General features: G+C 43.0%; 2 protein-coding genes and 1 pseudogene across 3 annotated transcripts in view; all 3 read left to right on the top strand.

Annotated features, from left to right (window-relative positions):
• CCNB1 (cyclin B1) overlaps nucleotides 1–7255 on the top strand; it is an 8097-nt gene extending 842 nt beyond the window's left edge. The window contains exons 2-9 of one of the 2 annotated variants that reach the window (XM_007457084.1): nucleotides 84–254; nucleotides 349–519; nucleotides 3168–3350; nucleotides 4730–4888; nucleotides 5105–5341; nucleotides 5616–5756; nucleotides 6377–6487; nucleotides 7030–7255. In XM_007457084.1, the coding sequence (XP_007457146.1) occupies nucleotides 84–254; nucleotides 349–519; nucleotides 3168–3350; nucleotides 4730–4888; nucleotides 5105–5341; nucleotides 5616–5756; nucleotides 6377–6487; nucleotides 7030–7137 (1281 nt within the window). In that variant the 3' untranslated portion in view covers nucleotides 7138–7255. The remainder of the gene's footprint in view (nucleotides 1–83; nucleotides 255–348; nucleotides 520–3167; nucleotides 3351–4729; nucleotides 4889–5104; nucleotides 5342–5615; nucleotides 5757–6376; nucleotides 6488–7029) is intronic. The other variant, XM_007457085.1, reaches the window with a different exon arrangement.
• A 6156-nt stretch (nucleotides 7256–13411) lies between these two features.
• CENPH (centromere protein H) overlaps nucleotides 13412–16114 on the top strand; it is a 22973-nt gene continuing 20270 nt past the window's right edge. The window contains exon 1 of the mRNA XM_007457083.1: nucleotides 13412–13536. Within this exon, the coding sequence (XP_007457145.1) occupies nucleotides 13412–13536 (125 nt within the window). The remainder of the gene's footprint in view (nucleotides 13537–16114) is intronic.
• The window catches only part of LOC103076823 (mesoderm-specific transcript homolog protein-like), a 2631-nt pseudogene continuing 1049 nt past the window's right edge, over nucleotides 14533–16114 (top strand).

Below are 16114 nucleotides of genomic sequence, written 5' to 3'. Positions count from 1 at the left end.
AGCCTCTGTTTTGCCCCCGCTTTAACTGTTGATATACTCTAACTTGGCTGAGCCAGCTCTCAAAGTGGTCTTGCTTCTTACAGAACACGAAAATTAATGCTGAAAATAAGGCGAAGGTCAGTATGGCAGGCGCAAAGCGCGTGCCTGTGGCCACTGTTGCAGCCTCTAAGCCCGGGCTGAGGCCAAGAACAGCTCTTGGAGACATCGGTAACAAAGTCAGTGAACAGCCACAGGCCAAATTGCCCCTGAAAAAGGTAACTCTTCCTGATTCAACTACTCTGTAAGAGTCTGCCTTCCAACTGTGACCCGTGATGGAGAAACATTCCATTCTCTCCTTTTCATCCACAGGAAGCAAAAACTTTACCTGCTGGAAAAGTTATTGCTAAAAAACTACCAAAACCTCTGGAAAAGGCTCCTGTACCTGTGCCGGAGCCCCAGCCGGAGGTGGATCTGGAGCCAGAGCCAGAGCCGGAAACCGAGCCTGTTAAAGAAGAGAAACTTCCCCCTGAGCCTATTTTGGTAAACTTAACTAATATTTTAGAGCCTGTTGATTGTTTCTTTTCCCTTCATTTTACTAATGCATGGCATAGCATTTGACTAAGTAGGAAAAATAGTAACATTTATAGAGTGCTTATTAGCAGGAGGTAGGCTCTGCTAAGCACTTTACATGCATTAGCTCACATAATCTTACACTCTCTTAGTGCGCTGGTATTATTACCTCTACTTTTAGATAACGGCAGAGAAGTATTAAGTATCTTTTCTAGAGTCATATCTCATCAGTGGCACATAATTGGATTCAAACCCAGGCTATCTGGCTTCAGAATCTATGCTTTTAATTGCTTTGTTATACTACCCCTCCTTTGTTTACCGTACTGAGTAGTAGCTGCCTGGACTAAAGATTTTGCTGTCTTTGGGTACAAGCCATCTCTGGACAGAATTTATTGACTGAAACACAGATTGTTTTCTTGAGTCCTTTTTTTTTTTGCGGTACGCGGGCCTCTCCCGTTGCGGAGCAACAGGCTCAGCGGTCATGGCTCACGGGCCCAGCCGTTCTGCGGCATGTGGGATCTTCCTGGACTGGGGCACGAAACCGTGTCCCGTGCATCGGCAGGCGGACTCTCAACTACTGCGCCACCAGGGAAGCCCTTTTTTTTTTTTTTACTCCATAATGTGGCCACCAAATAATTAATAAGTCTGTAACATTGGAATTTATATAAGGATGTAAAGCAGAAAATGGAGCTCTTCAGAGAAGGTAAGAAGATGAGTTAACACTTAGCCTCAAAAACCAAGAACATTTTATTAAATATCAGGTATGTAAATGTATCTACTCCTATGAAGAAAATATACCCCATCTAGAAGAGGCTGCTTTCCTGAAACTTCAATGAACTGCATTCTTTTTTTTTTCTTCAATATTTATTTATTTGGTTGTGCCAGGTCTTAGTTGTGGCTTGCTGGCTCCTTAGTTGTGGCATGCGAACTCTTAGTTGCAGCATGCATGTGGGATCTAGTTCCCTGACCAGCAATGAACTGCATTCTTAAGTTCTAATTTTTAAAACTTCATTAAAGCTGGTTGGGATAATGATTGGTCAAAGTCATTCAGCCTAGCTCTCTATATCTAAGGGAAAGGGATGTGAGGTTATGGCTTTAGTATCATCCTTCTGGACATACCACAGAAACCTGTAGCATGCACAGTCTTTAACTGGCCATACCAAAAGACCTGAGCTTTCCGTCAAAGTCCCATACTGATTCTTGCCTTCACTTTCCCACCCTCTTTCTTTTTTTTTTTGCGGTGCACAGGCTCAGCAGCCATGGCTCACGGGCCCAGCCGCTCCACGGCACATGGGATCCTCCCGGACCGGGGCACGAACCTGTGTCCCCTGAATCGGCAGGCAGACTCTCAACCACTGCGCCACCAGGGAAGCCCTCCCACCCTCATTCTTTTAACTGATAACCTTCTCATCCTTCAAAACAGCTCAATCATCAACACCTAAAGCTTTCCCTAACTTTCCCAACCCTACCCTAACTTCCCGCACCTCTAGGATTTGTTCCTAGAATCCATCTCTTTACTTCATTTACTTATTTCTTCTAAATTCAAAGCCCTTTGAGGACACCATAAAGCCAGTGCCTAGCATAGAGCTTAAGAAAGTGCTCAGTAGGGCTTCCTGGTGGCGCAGTGGTTGAGAGTCCGCCTGCCGATGCAGGGGACACGGGTTCGTGCCCTGGTCCGGGAAGATCCCACATGCTGCGGAGCGGCTGGGCCCACGAGCCATGGCCGCTGAGCCTGTGCACCGGAACCTGTGCTCCGCAACGGGAGAGGCCACAACAGTGAGAGGCCCGCGTACCGCCAAAAAAAAAAAGAAAGTGCTCAATAAATGTTTGGACAATGGGGTAACTGGAGCTTGAAGAAAATGGTTCATGATAACAAAGTCAGTTAACCCGTAGTAGTTTGGGGGCTTCCCTGGTGGCGCAGTGGTTAAGAATCCGCCTGCCAATGCAGGGGACCCAGGTTTGAGCCCTGGTCTGGGAAGATCCCACATGCCACAGAGCAACTAGGCCCGTGTGCCACAACTACTGAGCCACGAGCCACAACTATTGAACCTGCATGCCACACTACTGAAGCCTGTGTGCCTAGAGCCCATGCTCTGCAACAAGAGAAGCCACCGCAATGAGAAGCCTGCGCAACTCAATGAAGAGGAGACCCCACTTCCGCAACTAGAGAAAGCGGGCGTGCAGCAACAAAGACCCAACACAGCCAAAAATAAATAAAATTTTTAGTAGTCGGGACAGGACTTGTGTTCTCCTATGCAGTGGGAAGCAGGCCATGTTACTAAAGACTAACTTGTCATTCACTTGGATTAACTTTACATGACATTGCTAAGCAAATGCGTTACTTATCAGTTTCCTTTGGAGGAAAGTCTAGATGTGAACTTTCTTCCTCTCTGTTTTACCTGTTAGCATTCTACTGACTCTAAACTGATTCAGTCTAAGTTGGCATTTCATCTTTCATATTCACTTCTTGAAGACAAATTGAATAAATTTGTAAAGGTAAATGAATTGTATTTCTGTTCAGCAGATAGTCTCTTGAATTGGTACCAATAATCTGACCTTCATTCCCAGATTGTATGCTCCTCTTTGCTATTATTTCAAAAAGTCCATTCTGTTTCAAGGTTGATACTCCCTCTCCAAGCCCCATGGAAACATCTGGCTGTGCCCCTGCAGAAGAATATCTGTGCCAGGCTTTCTCTGATGTAATTCTTGCAGTGAATGATGTGGATGCAGAAGATGGAGCGGATCCAAACCTTTGTAGTGAATATGTAAAAGATATCTATGCTTATCTGAGACAACTTGAGGTCAGTAATATGAAACCTTTGTTTTTTCTAAACTGCATTTAGCTTTATTAAAGAGATTTTCCATTAACAGTTCACAACAATTTAAGCAAGATATGAGCAGCATTTCTTAACAGTAGGTTCCACTTTGTGGAAAAATAAAAAGTCCCAAAGTAAGCCAATGAAATCTTTTTTTGGGGGGGGTAAGGGTTGCATGCTTGGCTTGTGAGATCTTAGTTCCCTGACCAGGGATTGAACCCCGGGCCTGGCAGTGAAAGTCCTAACCACTGGATGGCCAGGAAATTCCCAATGAAGTCTCTATTTGCCATTTTGAACAGGGAAAATTCAAAGTGAGAGTGGATACTACCATGGGTCTTCCTAAAGGAAAGTCCACAGATTGAAAGGTATTTTATATCTATCACAGTTAGGAGTGAGTCCCAAATTCTGGGATTAAGGAGCGTAACAGGCAGGAGGTACATGGTAATGGAGAAGATGCTGAAAAACTATAGCCAAAAAAAGGCATTTTGGGTCAGTGTTGCTTATGAGCATGTGATATCAGGGAAATTGTTCTTTGTGTACAAGAGGAGTATACTCAAAAGCTAAAGGTTTTGGTTTTTTTCCATTTCATCCTATTTCTGAAACTTTCTATTAGTGTCCTTTGCCCTTTTCCCCCCCAAACAAGGAAGCATTCTGTATGTTAACAACATAAGCTATACAGTTACCAAATTTACCCAGTTGCTTGTTTATAATGCGTTGTGTTTAGTGGCATCATTAACATCTTCAGGCTCTTGCCTGGTTCTTTTGGGCATCTCCATTTTCTACAGGATTGTCCTGGTTCCTTGCCAGGACCCGCCTTCTGCTGTGGATTTCTTTTCTCCCTTGTCTTTAAAGTTTGTGTTCTAACTTTGGAGGAGTAGGTTTAGCAGATGTGTGTGCTGGATTTTGATGGTTGACTTTTGTTACCTATGGTGTTTTGCGGGTTTAAACCCTGGAGTAGGAGTGGTAGCATATTGGTTCCAGCTGATCGGGAAGCTGCTGCTAGTTTTTCTACTTCATAAAGCTCAGGCTGTGGGTTTTAGAGTCTTAAGTGAAAAGATCTGAGGTGATAGGTAGTATGGTATCCTTATTTGGGAAGAAGTGGGGAAAGGGTGTGGGCCAGTAGTAGTGATGGTGAATTGGACATAGTTAGATTTGCCAATATGAAAACCTGTCACACTGTCCTGTTTAATGTTTGCTTTATTTGTTTCTCAGTGATAGAGCTGTTTGCAGTGACCAAAGGAATAACTGAGTTAAGAACATTTTAGAGATTCTAAATGTTCCAGAGCTATTTTGAGGTGACTATTTCTGGTCAGAAATGTCATGTGGAGTCTTGCTTCTTAGGATAATCAGCATTTCTTTTGCAGGAAGAGCAAGCAGTCAGACCAAAATACCTACTGGGTCGTGAAGTCACTGGAAACATGAGAGCCATCCTAATTGACTGGCTAGTGCAGGTTCAAATGAAATTCAGGTTACTCCAGGAGACCATGTACATGACTGTTTCCATTATTGATCGGTTCATGCAGGTGAGCATAATTCACCAACTGAGGGTTCTCCCTTCCAGGGTCCTAGCTGAGTCATAAGAAACAGACTTTTTCAGCTAAAATCTGTCTTGAGGCATGGAGTGTCATTAATTGAGATTCCGTTGTGAGAGTGTGTCTTTCCCACCACTCATTCACAATTCTGTGCCTCCTTTTTCAAATATATATTACTTATTGATCCAGTTGAAATTCCCATTGCAGGATAATTGTGTGCCCAAGAAGATGCTGCAGCTGGTTGGTGTCACTGCCATGTTTATTGCAAGCAAATATGAGGAAATGTACCCTCCAGAAATTGGTGACTTTGCCTTTGTGACTGACAACACTTACACTAAGTACCAAATCAGACAGATGGAAATGAAGATTCTAAGAGCTTTAAATTTTAATCTGGGTCGCCCTCTACCCCTGCATTTCCTTCGGAGAGCATCTAAGATTGGAGAGGTACAGATTTCTTGAAACCTTTCGTATGGTACATGAGGGAATACTGCTGGCCAATGAGATCTAATTCAAGTGCCTTGTATTTATACCTAACTACATGAGGAAGGGATAAAGATAGTATTTATTTCCAATCAGGCTGTATGTTAATATTATTATTAAAGCCTTTCATGGGCAATTGCATTTGAGAGTTTGTAGGCAAACATCTGTAGTTAGTTACAGGCATACCAGTTACTGCCAATGCAGAATTCTCTGACAGAACCTGTGGGTTTTATTCCAGGTTGATGTTGAGCTACATACTTTGGCCAAATATCTGATGGAACTAACTATGTTGGACTACGATATGGTGCACTTTCCTCCTTCTCAGATTGCAGCGGGAGCTTTTTGCTTAGCACTGAAAATTCTTGATAATGGTGAATGGGTAAGCTCTGTCCCACAAACTGAGGTTACCCTGAGCTTTTAAATTATAATATTTACAGCATACAGAACTGTTGTCATTAAAGGACAGTTCAAATGGTTCTTAAATATGGCATCTACTGAGGGAATGATATAAAATATGTTTGTGATATCTCCATAGAATGCTTCCGTTTCATTGCCTAATCTCATCTATCTATACCCCTTTGAGAAAGGCAGAGCAGCTGCTACTCCTTACAGATGGAGAAGCTCAAGCAGGTCAAATGACATACTAGAAGTTCATTCGTATTCGTTGATTCAACAAGTATTTCTCCTATATGCCGTGTGATACTCTAGGCCCTAGAAATAGAATTATGAATGAGAAAGTCAGCTCCAAAGAACTTGGAGTCTAGCTTTGGGGTGGGCAAGTCAGCAATTACAAAAGTGTAATTAGATTGGAGCACAGGATCCTAGAGAAGCCATGAAAGAAGGGTATTTGAGGAAGAAGGGGTCTTAAACTTGTTTTAAATTTTGATTATAATCAGTCATACAGTATCTACTTCCCTATCCTAGTTTTGAATAACATCTAGAAATTTTATGAAAATCATTGGTGATGAGCATTTTCAACATTAACTTTTGTTGTCTTAGACACCAACTCTACAGCATTACCTGTCATACACTGAAGAATCCCTTCTTCTTGTTATGCAACACCTGGCTAAGAATATAATCATAGTGAATCGTGGGCTTACAAAGCATATGGTGAGTCAGTGGTACTGTATGGTGTTGGGAAAAGTGGAAAATCATTAAGTTTTTTTTTTAGTAAATTTATTTATTTATTTATTTATTTATGGCTGCGTTGGGTCTTCGTTGCTGCACTCAGGCTTTCTCTTGTTGCGCTGAGTGGGGGCTTCTCTTCGTTGTGGTGCACAGGCTTATTGTGGTGGCTTCTTTCGTCACGGAACACAGGCTTTAGGTGCACGGGCTTTAGTAGTTGTGGCACTCATGCTCAGTAGTTGTGGCTCTCGGGGTCTAGAGCTCAGGCTCAGTAGTTACGGCGCACGGGCTTAGTTGCTCCATGGCATGTGGGATCTTCTCGGACCAGAGCTCGAACCCTTGTCCCCTGCATTGGCAGGCGGACTCCTAACCACTGCGTCACCAGGGAAGTCCAGTCATTAAGATTTTATGCCTGTAAATTCATAGCTTGCTTTTAAGGAGTTGATTTTTAAGTGTATATGTGTATCATTGGTTCTTATGATGTTTTCCTCTTTTCCTTCATTAATTACTATGCTTTTCTCTTCCAGACTATCAAGAACAAGTATGCTACGTCTAAGCATGCTAAGATCAGCATTCTAGCACAGCTGAATTCTGCACTAGTTCAAGATTTAGCCAAGGCTGTGGCAAAGGTGTAATTTGTGAACTTTGGAATACTATAAAATCTACAAATAAAATTGGCACCATGTGCCATCTGTACATATTATATGTTACATTTATTTACTTTTAATAAAGTTGTAGTCCTTTTTACTTAAACCTTAACTCATTTGAATGTGGCTACTTCCCACAGGTTGTTTTAAAGTTTCAGTGGGGGAATAGTAAAAAAACTGCTTTAAATTACCTGGGGACCCAATTAATATACACAATTGGTTCTTCTTGGTTCTTGTTTTATGTACCTGGCTTTACTTCAGATAAATTACTAAGCTCTTGAGGGCATTTACAATCCTTACTTACTTTATGTCATACTGTATGTAAGCCCAGTCATCTTAAGAGAATTGGCTGCTTAGTTCTATGTAAGGAAAAGTACCACCTCATTCCCAATTCCCCTGATTTCTATTTCCTCTGGTGGTTGCTGCTATAATTCTAAGTAATCTACCACTTTCTTACATTATCAACTTAAACTAGTATCAGCTTTTTCACTTGGAAAAATAAGAATTTTAATTTATATTCAAAACCTAGTTTGCCTTTTCTTTATTGGTTAAAAAAAAAACAATCCTCAAAACAAATAAGTATCTAAAAACGTTTATTTACCCACCCCCTCTTACTCTCCTATGTCTCAATCCCATCCACCTGAAGGATATCAGGAGTTTGGGATGTAGCCAGTCATGCCTTCTATGAATATAGACCTGCATGTAAATTGTTATAGCGGGGGTATTTAAAAAATGAGATCATTCTATATACTTAGCAATTCTTTCAACATGGACAAGCCTTACCTGTATTTGGGCATTATAGTCCATAGTATGGATATACTATAATGTAATTAACCATTCCCCTGTTCAGATTGCTTTTTGTCTTTGCTCCTACAGACAATGCTGTTTAAATGTCATTATATCCCATGCCTTTCTTTATGTACACTGGGTTCTCCAAAGAGTGTGTTCTAAGTTCTGGCAGGTACAGCCAGCTGACTTTCTCAGTGTTATCAGCAACAAATGTACAAAAGTTCTGGTTTTCTCTGCATCCTTGCCAGAACTGAAGGTAATCATTCTCTTTAATTTCTGTGAGTTTGGCAAAAAATATCCTATTTTGTTTGCTGTTTCAATTTATACTTCTCATGAGTAGTTGAATCAATTTTTGTGGTCCGCTTATTTATCAATTTGTAAGGATTTCTCAGTTTGTCGTTTGCCCTAAATCTGTTTATGCTATATATTTTGCCATGCACACACTTTAAATTTTTATATTATCAAAACTATTTTTTCTGTAGTTGCTTTTGGATTTTTGGTGTTAAGGTCAACATCATCCCCAAACCATTACCATCTCTTAAATTTCTAAATTTTTCCTGCTTAGGTCTACAAGCCCTCAGTAAACCTTTTTTTTTTTTTTTTTTTTGCGGTACACGGGCCTCTCACTGTTGTGGCCTCTCCCGTTGTGGAGCACAGGCTCCAGACGCACAGGCTCAGCGGCCATGGCTCACGCACCTAGCCGCTCCGCGGCATGTGGGATCTTCGCAGACCTGGGCACGAACCCGTGTCCCCTGCATTGGCAGGCAGTCTCCCAATCACTGCGCCAACAGGGAAGCCCAGTACACTTTTTGTATGTTGTATGAGATAGGATTCTTAACTTCCAGATGGATGCCATTTGTGCCAGCCAGTACTCTATGTTTAAAATCCTCCTTGCACAATTGAAATATCAGTTTTTATTGTTCCCTGATCTACTTGTTTCTTCCTGTGATTAATATAGTTTTACATTAAGTTTATCTGGTATGATGAGGCTACCACTGTTTCCCAAATATGTGGCGACAATTTCAAACACATGAACCTTAAAATTATGTCCAGTTACTGAAAAGTTCCTTTGAGATTTTGACTGTATATTATATACGTATATATAGAATGTTATGTACTAGCTCTGTATAGACTCATACTGTCTTCCCATCCAGAAGCATTTTTCTCCATCAAAGACTTGTTGCATGCCTTTCATTGCAATGTTAGAATTTAATTATGTAATTGCTGTATTTTTATTGTCAAGTTTATTGTTGAGTTTATGCTTTTTTTTGTCACTACTGTGAATAGGCCCTATTTCCCACTTTTTTTTTTTTTTTTTCCTGCGGTACGTGGGCCTCTCACCGCTGTGGCCTCTCTCGTCGCGGAGCACAGGCTCCGGACGCGCAGGCCCAGCGGCCATGGCCCACGGGTCCAGCTGCTCCGCGGCATGCGGGATCCTCCCGGACCGGGACATGAACCCGCGTCCCCCGCATCGGCAGGCAGACCCCCAACCACTGCGCCACCAGGGAAGCCCCCACTTCTATTTTTTATTGCTAGTTGTATTTTCGTTACCCAGTTGACATCGATGTTCTCACTTGATTTTAGTGCTTTTCTACGCCTTAAATCCCCAAATTTTAATTTTTCAACTGTATGATATATATATATATATATTTTTTTTTTTTTTAACGCAGAGGGACTGCCTTTTATTTATTTTTCCTGTGTTGGGTCTTTGTTTCTGTGCGAGGGCTTTCTCTAGTTGTGGCAAGCGGGGGCCACTCTTCATCACAGTGCACGGGCCTCTCACTATCGCGGCCTGTCTTGTTGCAGAGCACAGGCTCCAGACACGCAGGCTCAGTAGTTGTGGCTCATGGGCCTAGTTGCTCCGTGGCATGTGGGATCTTCCCACAACAGGGCTCGAACCCGTGTCCCCTGCATTAGCAGGCAGATTCTCAACCACTGCACCACCAGGGAAGCGCCAACTATATGATTTTTAAGTTATTGTTTTAGCGTCTCCAAAGCAACATTGATAATCGGTAGATCCCCGTCTTATTCCTGGATTGGACATCTCTTCAGTATTTTTACCATCTAATATTTATCTGTTAGTCTTAAAAAAAAAAACCAGAAAAACCCCAATGATATCATAAGCTGAAAGAGTAAATAAAATTCCCCAGCCTTGACTATTAAAAACTTACAGCAGGAAGAGAAATTTAAAATCTATTCATTTATTGAAAGCTAGCTAAATTAATCTGTAAAGTCACCTGGCCTGTTGCTGCTTATAATGGTAGCTTTCCATGGTTTTTTGGTGTTTTTTAGGAATTCACCACCACCACCACCTTAGAAAATCATCCATTCTGGATTTTCTAAATTATAGCTGTAGAGGTATGATATTATTCAATCTCTTTTGTATTATAACTTCTCATTCCTGATGTTGAATACTTGTGTTTTCTAATCAGGCTTGGCTAGGGGGTCTTTTACTGGTGTTTTGAAACAATGATACAAAGGTATCATTTCTACTACCTTTATTTTGTAGTTTTAGCTTCTATGTTAATTCTCACCATCTGCTTTTCCTTTGTTTTTTTTCTAGTTTAGGTTAAATATTTAATATAATTTTTGTAATAAAAGCCTTTGTATATACATTTTCCTCTGTGATAGCTGGTTTCTAAAGTTCTCTTTCATCAATATCTGGTTATTTTGTGATCCTTTTTGATCTGGAGATTATTTTACTGCTTATTTTCTAAGTAGTTTATTTTTGCTGTATTGGGTCTTCATTGCTGAGCGCGGGCTTTCTCTAGTTGTGGCCAGTGGGGGCTTCTCATTGCGGTGTCTTCTCGTTGCAGAGCACGGGCTCTAGGTGCACGGGCCTCAGTAGTTGCAGCACATGGGCTCAGTAGTTGTGGCACACGGGCTCAGTTTCTCCACGGCATGTGGGATCTTCCCGGACCAGGGATTGAACCCGTGTCCCCTGCATTGGCAGGCAGATTCTTAACCACTGCGCCACCAGGGAAGTCCCAGTTTATTTTTTTGTCAGACATCTATATGTTGGTAATTTTTTATTTCATTGGAAATAAGGTCTGTAAAAAGCCTTTTGAAACTTTTCTATGTGGATAAGTACTTCATTGACTTATGTAAATATTCCATGGATTTTATTTCCTAATAGGAAACAGTTTTAGTGATTTACGTAGGCAAATATTAAGGCTACAGAGAAAAAAAACTGTATGGCGGTCATATACACACGTGTGTGCAATTGTGTACATAAATTCCTATTTTTAAGAGCCATTTGAAAGTAAATCTCAGGTGTCAATATAATGTCCCCTTAAATACTTCCACCATGCATCTATGTCCTAAGAATTAAGACCCTTAATTTTGATTTCGACCATTTTTAAAATCTTTATTGAATTTGTTACAATATTGCTTCTGTTTTACGTTTTGGTTTTTTTGGCCATGAGGCATGTCATATCTTAGCTCCCTGACCAGGGATCGAACCTGCACCCACTGCATTGGAAGGCAAAGTCTTAACCACTGGGCCACCAGGAAAGTCCCCACAATCTTTCTATCACACTAAGAAAGTTAACAACTCCACATGTAATATACAGTACATAATCAAATTTCCACAATCATTCCAAAAATGTCTTAACATTTTTCGAATCCAGAGCTCCAAGTTTCATTTCTTTTTCTGTACAGAACAATTGCCCTGCTTTCTTTTCTTTCTTTTTCTTTCTTTCTTTCTTTCTTTATGGCTGCATTTGGTCTTTGTTGCTGCGCGTGGGCTTCTCCTTGCAGTGGCTTCTCTTGTTGCAGAGCATGGGCTGTAGGCATGCAGGCTTCGGTAGTTGTGGCACATGGACTCAGTTGTGGTTCACAGGCTCTAGAGCACAGGCTCAGTAGTTGTGGCGCACGGGTTTAGTTGCTCTGTGGCACGTGGGATCTTCCAGACCAGGGCTCAAACCCGTGTCCCCTGCCCTGCTTTTTAACATGAATTGTCTAGGCCATTTTTCTTGTAGAATGTCCTTCATTCCAGATTTGTTGTCTGATTGTTACTTCATAGTTAAGTTCAGGTTATGCATTTTGGCAAGAATATTGGTGATTTGCACAACTTATGCATCACTGGAGTCATGTATCAAATTGTTAAACACTACTGGTGATACCACATTTGATCATCTGGGTAAGGTGGTAACCACCAGATGAGTCTTGATGTAAAAGTGCTGTTCTCTTTTTAGTTTTAACGTTAACAATACTTGCTTTGAGTAGTCTTACCTCACTGGGAGTGGGATGATGGTAATTATCTAATTTATCATCCATTCTATATTATTGGACATTGATTCCGATGCATGCTCAGATTGAAGAACCACTGCATAGTCTTCATCCCAAATTTGGCCTGTGGACACCTGATAGGCAACTGCTTAAAAGGATGAGATTGATGTGAGATATTGGAAGACATCCCGATAAAAGCAGTTAAGTGCAAAAAGAATAGGGTCACTTTTTTGTAAAGAAAAAAGGAAGCAAAATGTTCTTCCAGGAATTTGGCGGTAGGAGTTGTGAACCGGACATTTTACATCCAACCGTGCCTTTGAATCTTTTACCAGGAGCTGCATTACTTTGATAATAGGAAGAAAGGGAAGAATTGTGTGAACAAGTATAACTCAGGGGCAACTCGCTATAGAAGGGAATGCTCGGCTCTGTTGCTCAGAGGCCCGAGCTGCTTGTGCTTGTGCAGCAAAGACTGTCCCTCTTACACGACTGACCATAGTGAAAAACTACAAACCAGTCAGGCATTTATGTCCTGCGTTGCCCGGTCACTGCTCAGCCAAGAAAGCTCAACTGTAATCTGCCGGATCATCAAACTGACACTTGGGGGCACCCAACTCTATTACGAGTTCGAATCTTACTGACAGCTGAATTTCAAACTGGAAGTCTGCACTGCCTCGTGGAGAGGAAGTGGGTATCTCTGAACTTGGGCCACTCTCTTCTCCGCCAAATGAGGGGCCTGGACTTAATGAGCTCAGAGCAAAAGTCTACCTAAACCTCCAATGTTTATCTCTGCCAGCCTGCCGGGCACAGCCATCTTCCAAGGCCGCGGATGGAAGGGGAGTGCTAAGGTGGGTCAGTAACGTCTATCCCAGCTCCAAGGCTGAAAGACCTGTGACGTCAGGGTTCTCCCCGCTAGGCCGCGGTGCCAGGAACCGGGGAGTGCCCCCGAACGGCTGCTGCATATAGCCCTTAGCCCAGCGATCGACAGAGCTGACGCTAAATCAGAGTGCTTCCAAATTTCACTAGTGATTTGTAATGGTTTTAACTAGTACCTGGGCCAGGCATGGTAAAACAAGGGACAGCAACCACCAGAGACGGGGGCGGAAAAGGCGGGGTCCTGCGGCGGAAGGGGCGGGGCGGGCGCGATGACCCTGCGGTCCCTTCCGGTGTCAATTTAGTGGCGGGAAAAGCGGCCTCGTCTAGGGCAGAGTGTGCCGGTCCTGAGTGGTAGCTTTTCGCGCCGGGGATGGAGACGCAGTCCGAGGAGCAAGCCGCTGCCGAGACCGCGGACTCCAGAGGGGAAGGCGAGCCGCCGCCGGTCGCCGGCGCCCAGGCGGCGCGTCCCGAGGACCGCATGACCCTGCTGCTCAGGTTGTTCCCTCTGGCCGGCTGGGCGGGAACCAAGTGGGCGTCGTGGCCAGGAGCTCCCCGCTTTGCTTAGAATGTCCAGGGTTCGAATTCAGCGTCGGTCGCTTAATGGCTGCGTGACTGCATCATTCACTTAAGCTTTTTAAGCCCCTTTCTTCATCTTGGCAAAGGAGAGAAAAAGGACAGCTTCCTAGCAGAGTTGCTGTGGGCGTTAAACGAGATATTCTGGAGTCAGCGTTTAGCAAAGGGCCCTCTTTAGAGCGTACGGAGCTGTAATTAACACCTCCTTTCTTACCCACTCATGCCTTGGGGCCCCGATTTTCAAGCCCTTTTGTGGGTTGCATCGAAGCCCTGATAACACCGGAGGGAGGTGGCTCCGCCCTTTTCTGTTATAGCTATGGCCCTTTTCAATGCAGAAGCTTTATTTGTTATATTTTCTACCAGGAAGCAACGTCTCTAGGTTGCTAGGGCAAGATTTGATGAGAAAGGACATCAGTCTTTTAGACCAGTGGGCAACTGTGGCCCTGGCCTTATCCATCCTACTCTGTTGTTGTGTGACCCCCTCAAGCTAAGAATAGTTTTCATGTGTTTAAATAGTTGGGGTGGGGGGGAGAAATCACAAGAATGTTTAATAACAGATGAAAATTATGTGAAATTAAATTTCAGACCCCTTAAGTAAAGTTTTATTGGAACACAACTTTCCTGCTTCAAGGGTTGAGTTGAGTAGTTACAGCAGATACTATATGATTCACAAAGCCTAAAATGTTTGCTATCTGGTCCTTTACAGAAAAAACTTTGCAGATATCTGTTCTAAATCAAAACAAGGTGATTTTAAAAAAAAAAAAAAGCTTTGTAAAAATATTTCGGCTTTACCACTGCTTTGAAAGGCCTTGCCTAATAATAAACCTCACAACCTCACTTTAAAAATTCCCTCCTACCAGTGCACAAGAGGTTCCCCCAAACATGGAATCTTGTAGCCCAGGTCTTACCTGAATCAGGATGAGGGAATTGTGGGTCCAGGTGGGGCTATTGGCCATGCCTCTGCCTGTGGCTTATCTGCACATTCTGCCTCCCCTCCCACCCCCACTTTCTCCTGCTCTTCACTCATGGAAAGTGTCAGGGAAATTTTTCACCTACAAGGGACTGCACGTCTCCTACTAGGATTCTGTGGGTATGGTTGGAAGTCTGGAGATAGTCATGCTTCTGTGTGGCTTTCCAACATCCAGTTATGATTGGTACAAGATTTAGGTAGGTCAGACCGTCCAGTTTCATTCAGTGATTGCCCTCGATTTATTTAGCGTTGGTATCAGTGACAACCTGAGATCACACTATTCCATATTTGAGCAGGCCAGCCTCATGGAGGCACTTTGGCAGCATCTGGGGCTCCAGAAGCTCAGGAACAACCTTTTTTCTGATGATTATATAGATAGATGTCTTTGCCCAGGAGCTGCTCTGCAGGTTCAAGCTGGTTTGATCTGGTCGACTTACTATGAAGAGTCTCTGTCAAACAGAGTTGTATTTCCCAAGACTCACCATCCTCTCCTTCAAAGGCTTCTCAAAGATGGAGGCATGCTTTCACCCATTCTCACATGATTCATGAACTTTTTTGTATTCTCTCAAGGTCTCACCCCAATCTTTGGGCCATATACCCGACCCTCTGACAGTGAGTTGTGGGACCTGTGGACAGGGATAGGCAACAGTGATGGGAACTTAGTTATCGACAGTCTTTTATAATATATCCATCAGAGGAAGAAGTTTAGAAGACACCGGGTCGGAGCTCTTGCCTTTAACTATTCCCATTCATATTATCTGTGAGTCTTTTTTTTTTTTTTTTTAATTTATTTTTTATTTTTGGTTGCATTGGGTCTTCGTTGCTGTGCATGGGCTTGCTCTAGTTGCAGCTACTCTTTGTTGTGGTGTGCGGGCTTCTTATTGTGGTGGCTTCTCTTGTTGCAGAGCACGGGCTCTAGGCACACAGGCTTCAGTAGTTGCGGCACACAGGTTCAGTAGTTGTGGCTCGCGAGCTCAGTAGTTGAGCTAGCTCGGTTGCTCCACAGCATGTGGGATCTTCCTGGACCAGGGCTCGAACCTGTGTCCCCTGCATTGGCAGGCGGATTCTTAACCACTGAACCACCAGGGAAGTCCTATCTGTGAGTCTTTGGATCTGGTCATTCCCTATCCAGAGTTCTTGGAGCCATACAGGAAAATGCTACTGCAGTCCATTGTCAATTCTGGATGGCCATATTATTAGCCACTGTCCACAGCTAGAATATCCCATGGCCTTCTTGAATGCATATATGGGCTTCATCGACTCCTGGAAAGAATAGCTTCCCTGTATTACCTTCCCCTATTCCCTTATTTGTTGTGTTTTCCACTTAGGAAGAAATGCCCCAAAGAGGTCCTGGCTACCAAACACTATTCTCTCACAAAGGTCCACCTGACTCGTTTTGATCTATTTCTTTGTGTAGCCCTTCTCTTTAAGCCTCATTTCAGTGTGGCCCATTAAGAATAAATTTAAAAATGGGCTTCCCTGGTGGCGCAGTGCTTGAGAGTCCGCCTGCCGATGCAGGAGACGCGGGGT

The sequence above is a fragment of the Lipotes vexillifer genome, unplaced genomic scaffold, assembly GCF_000442215.2.
Source record: "Lipotes vexillifer unplaced genomic scaffold, Lipotes_vexillifer_v1.1 scaffold241, whole genome shotgun sequence".
Lineage (NCBI taxonomy): Eukaryota > Metazoa > Chordata > Mammalia > Artiodactyla > Lipotidae > Lipotes > Lipotes vexillifer.
This window is presented reverse-complemented; position numbering and strand designations above follow the sequence as displayed.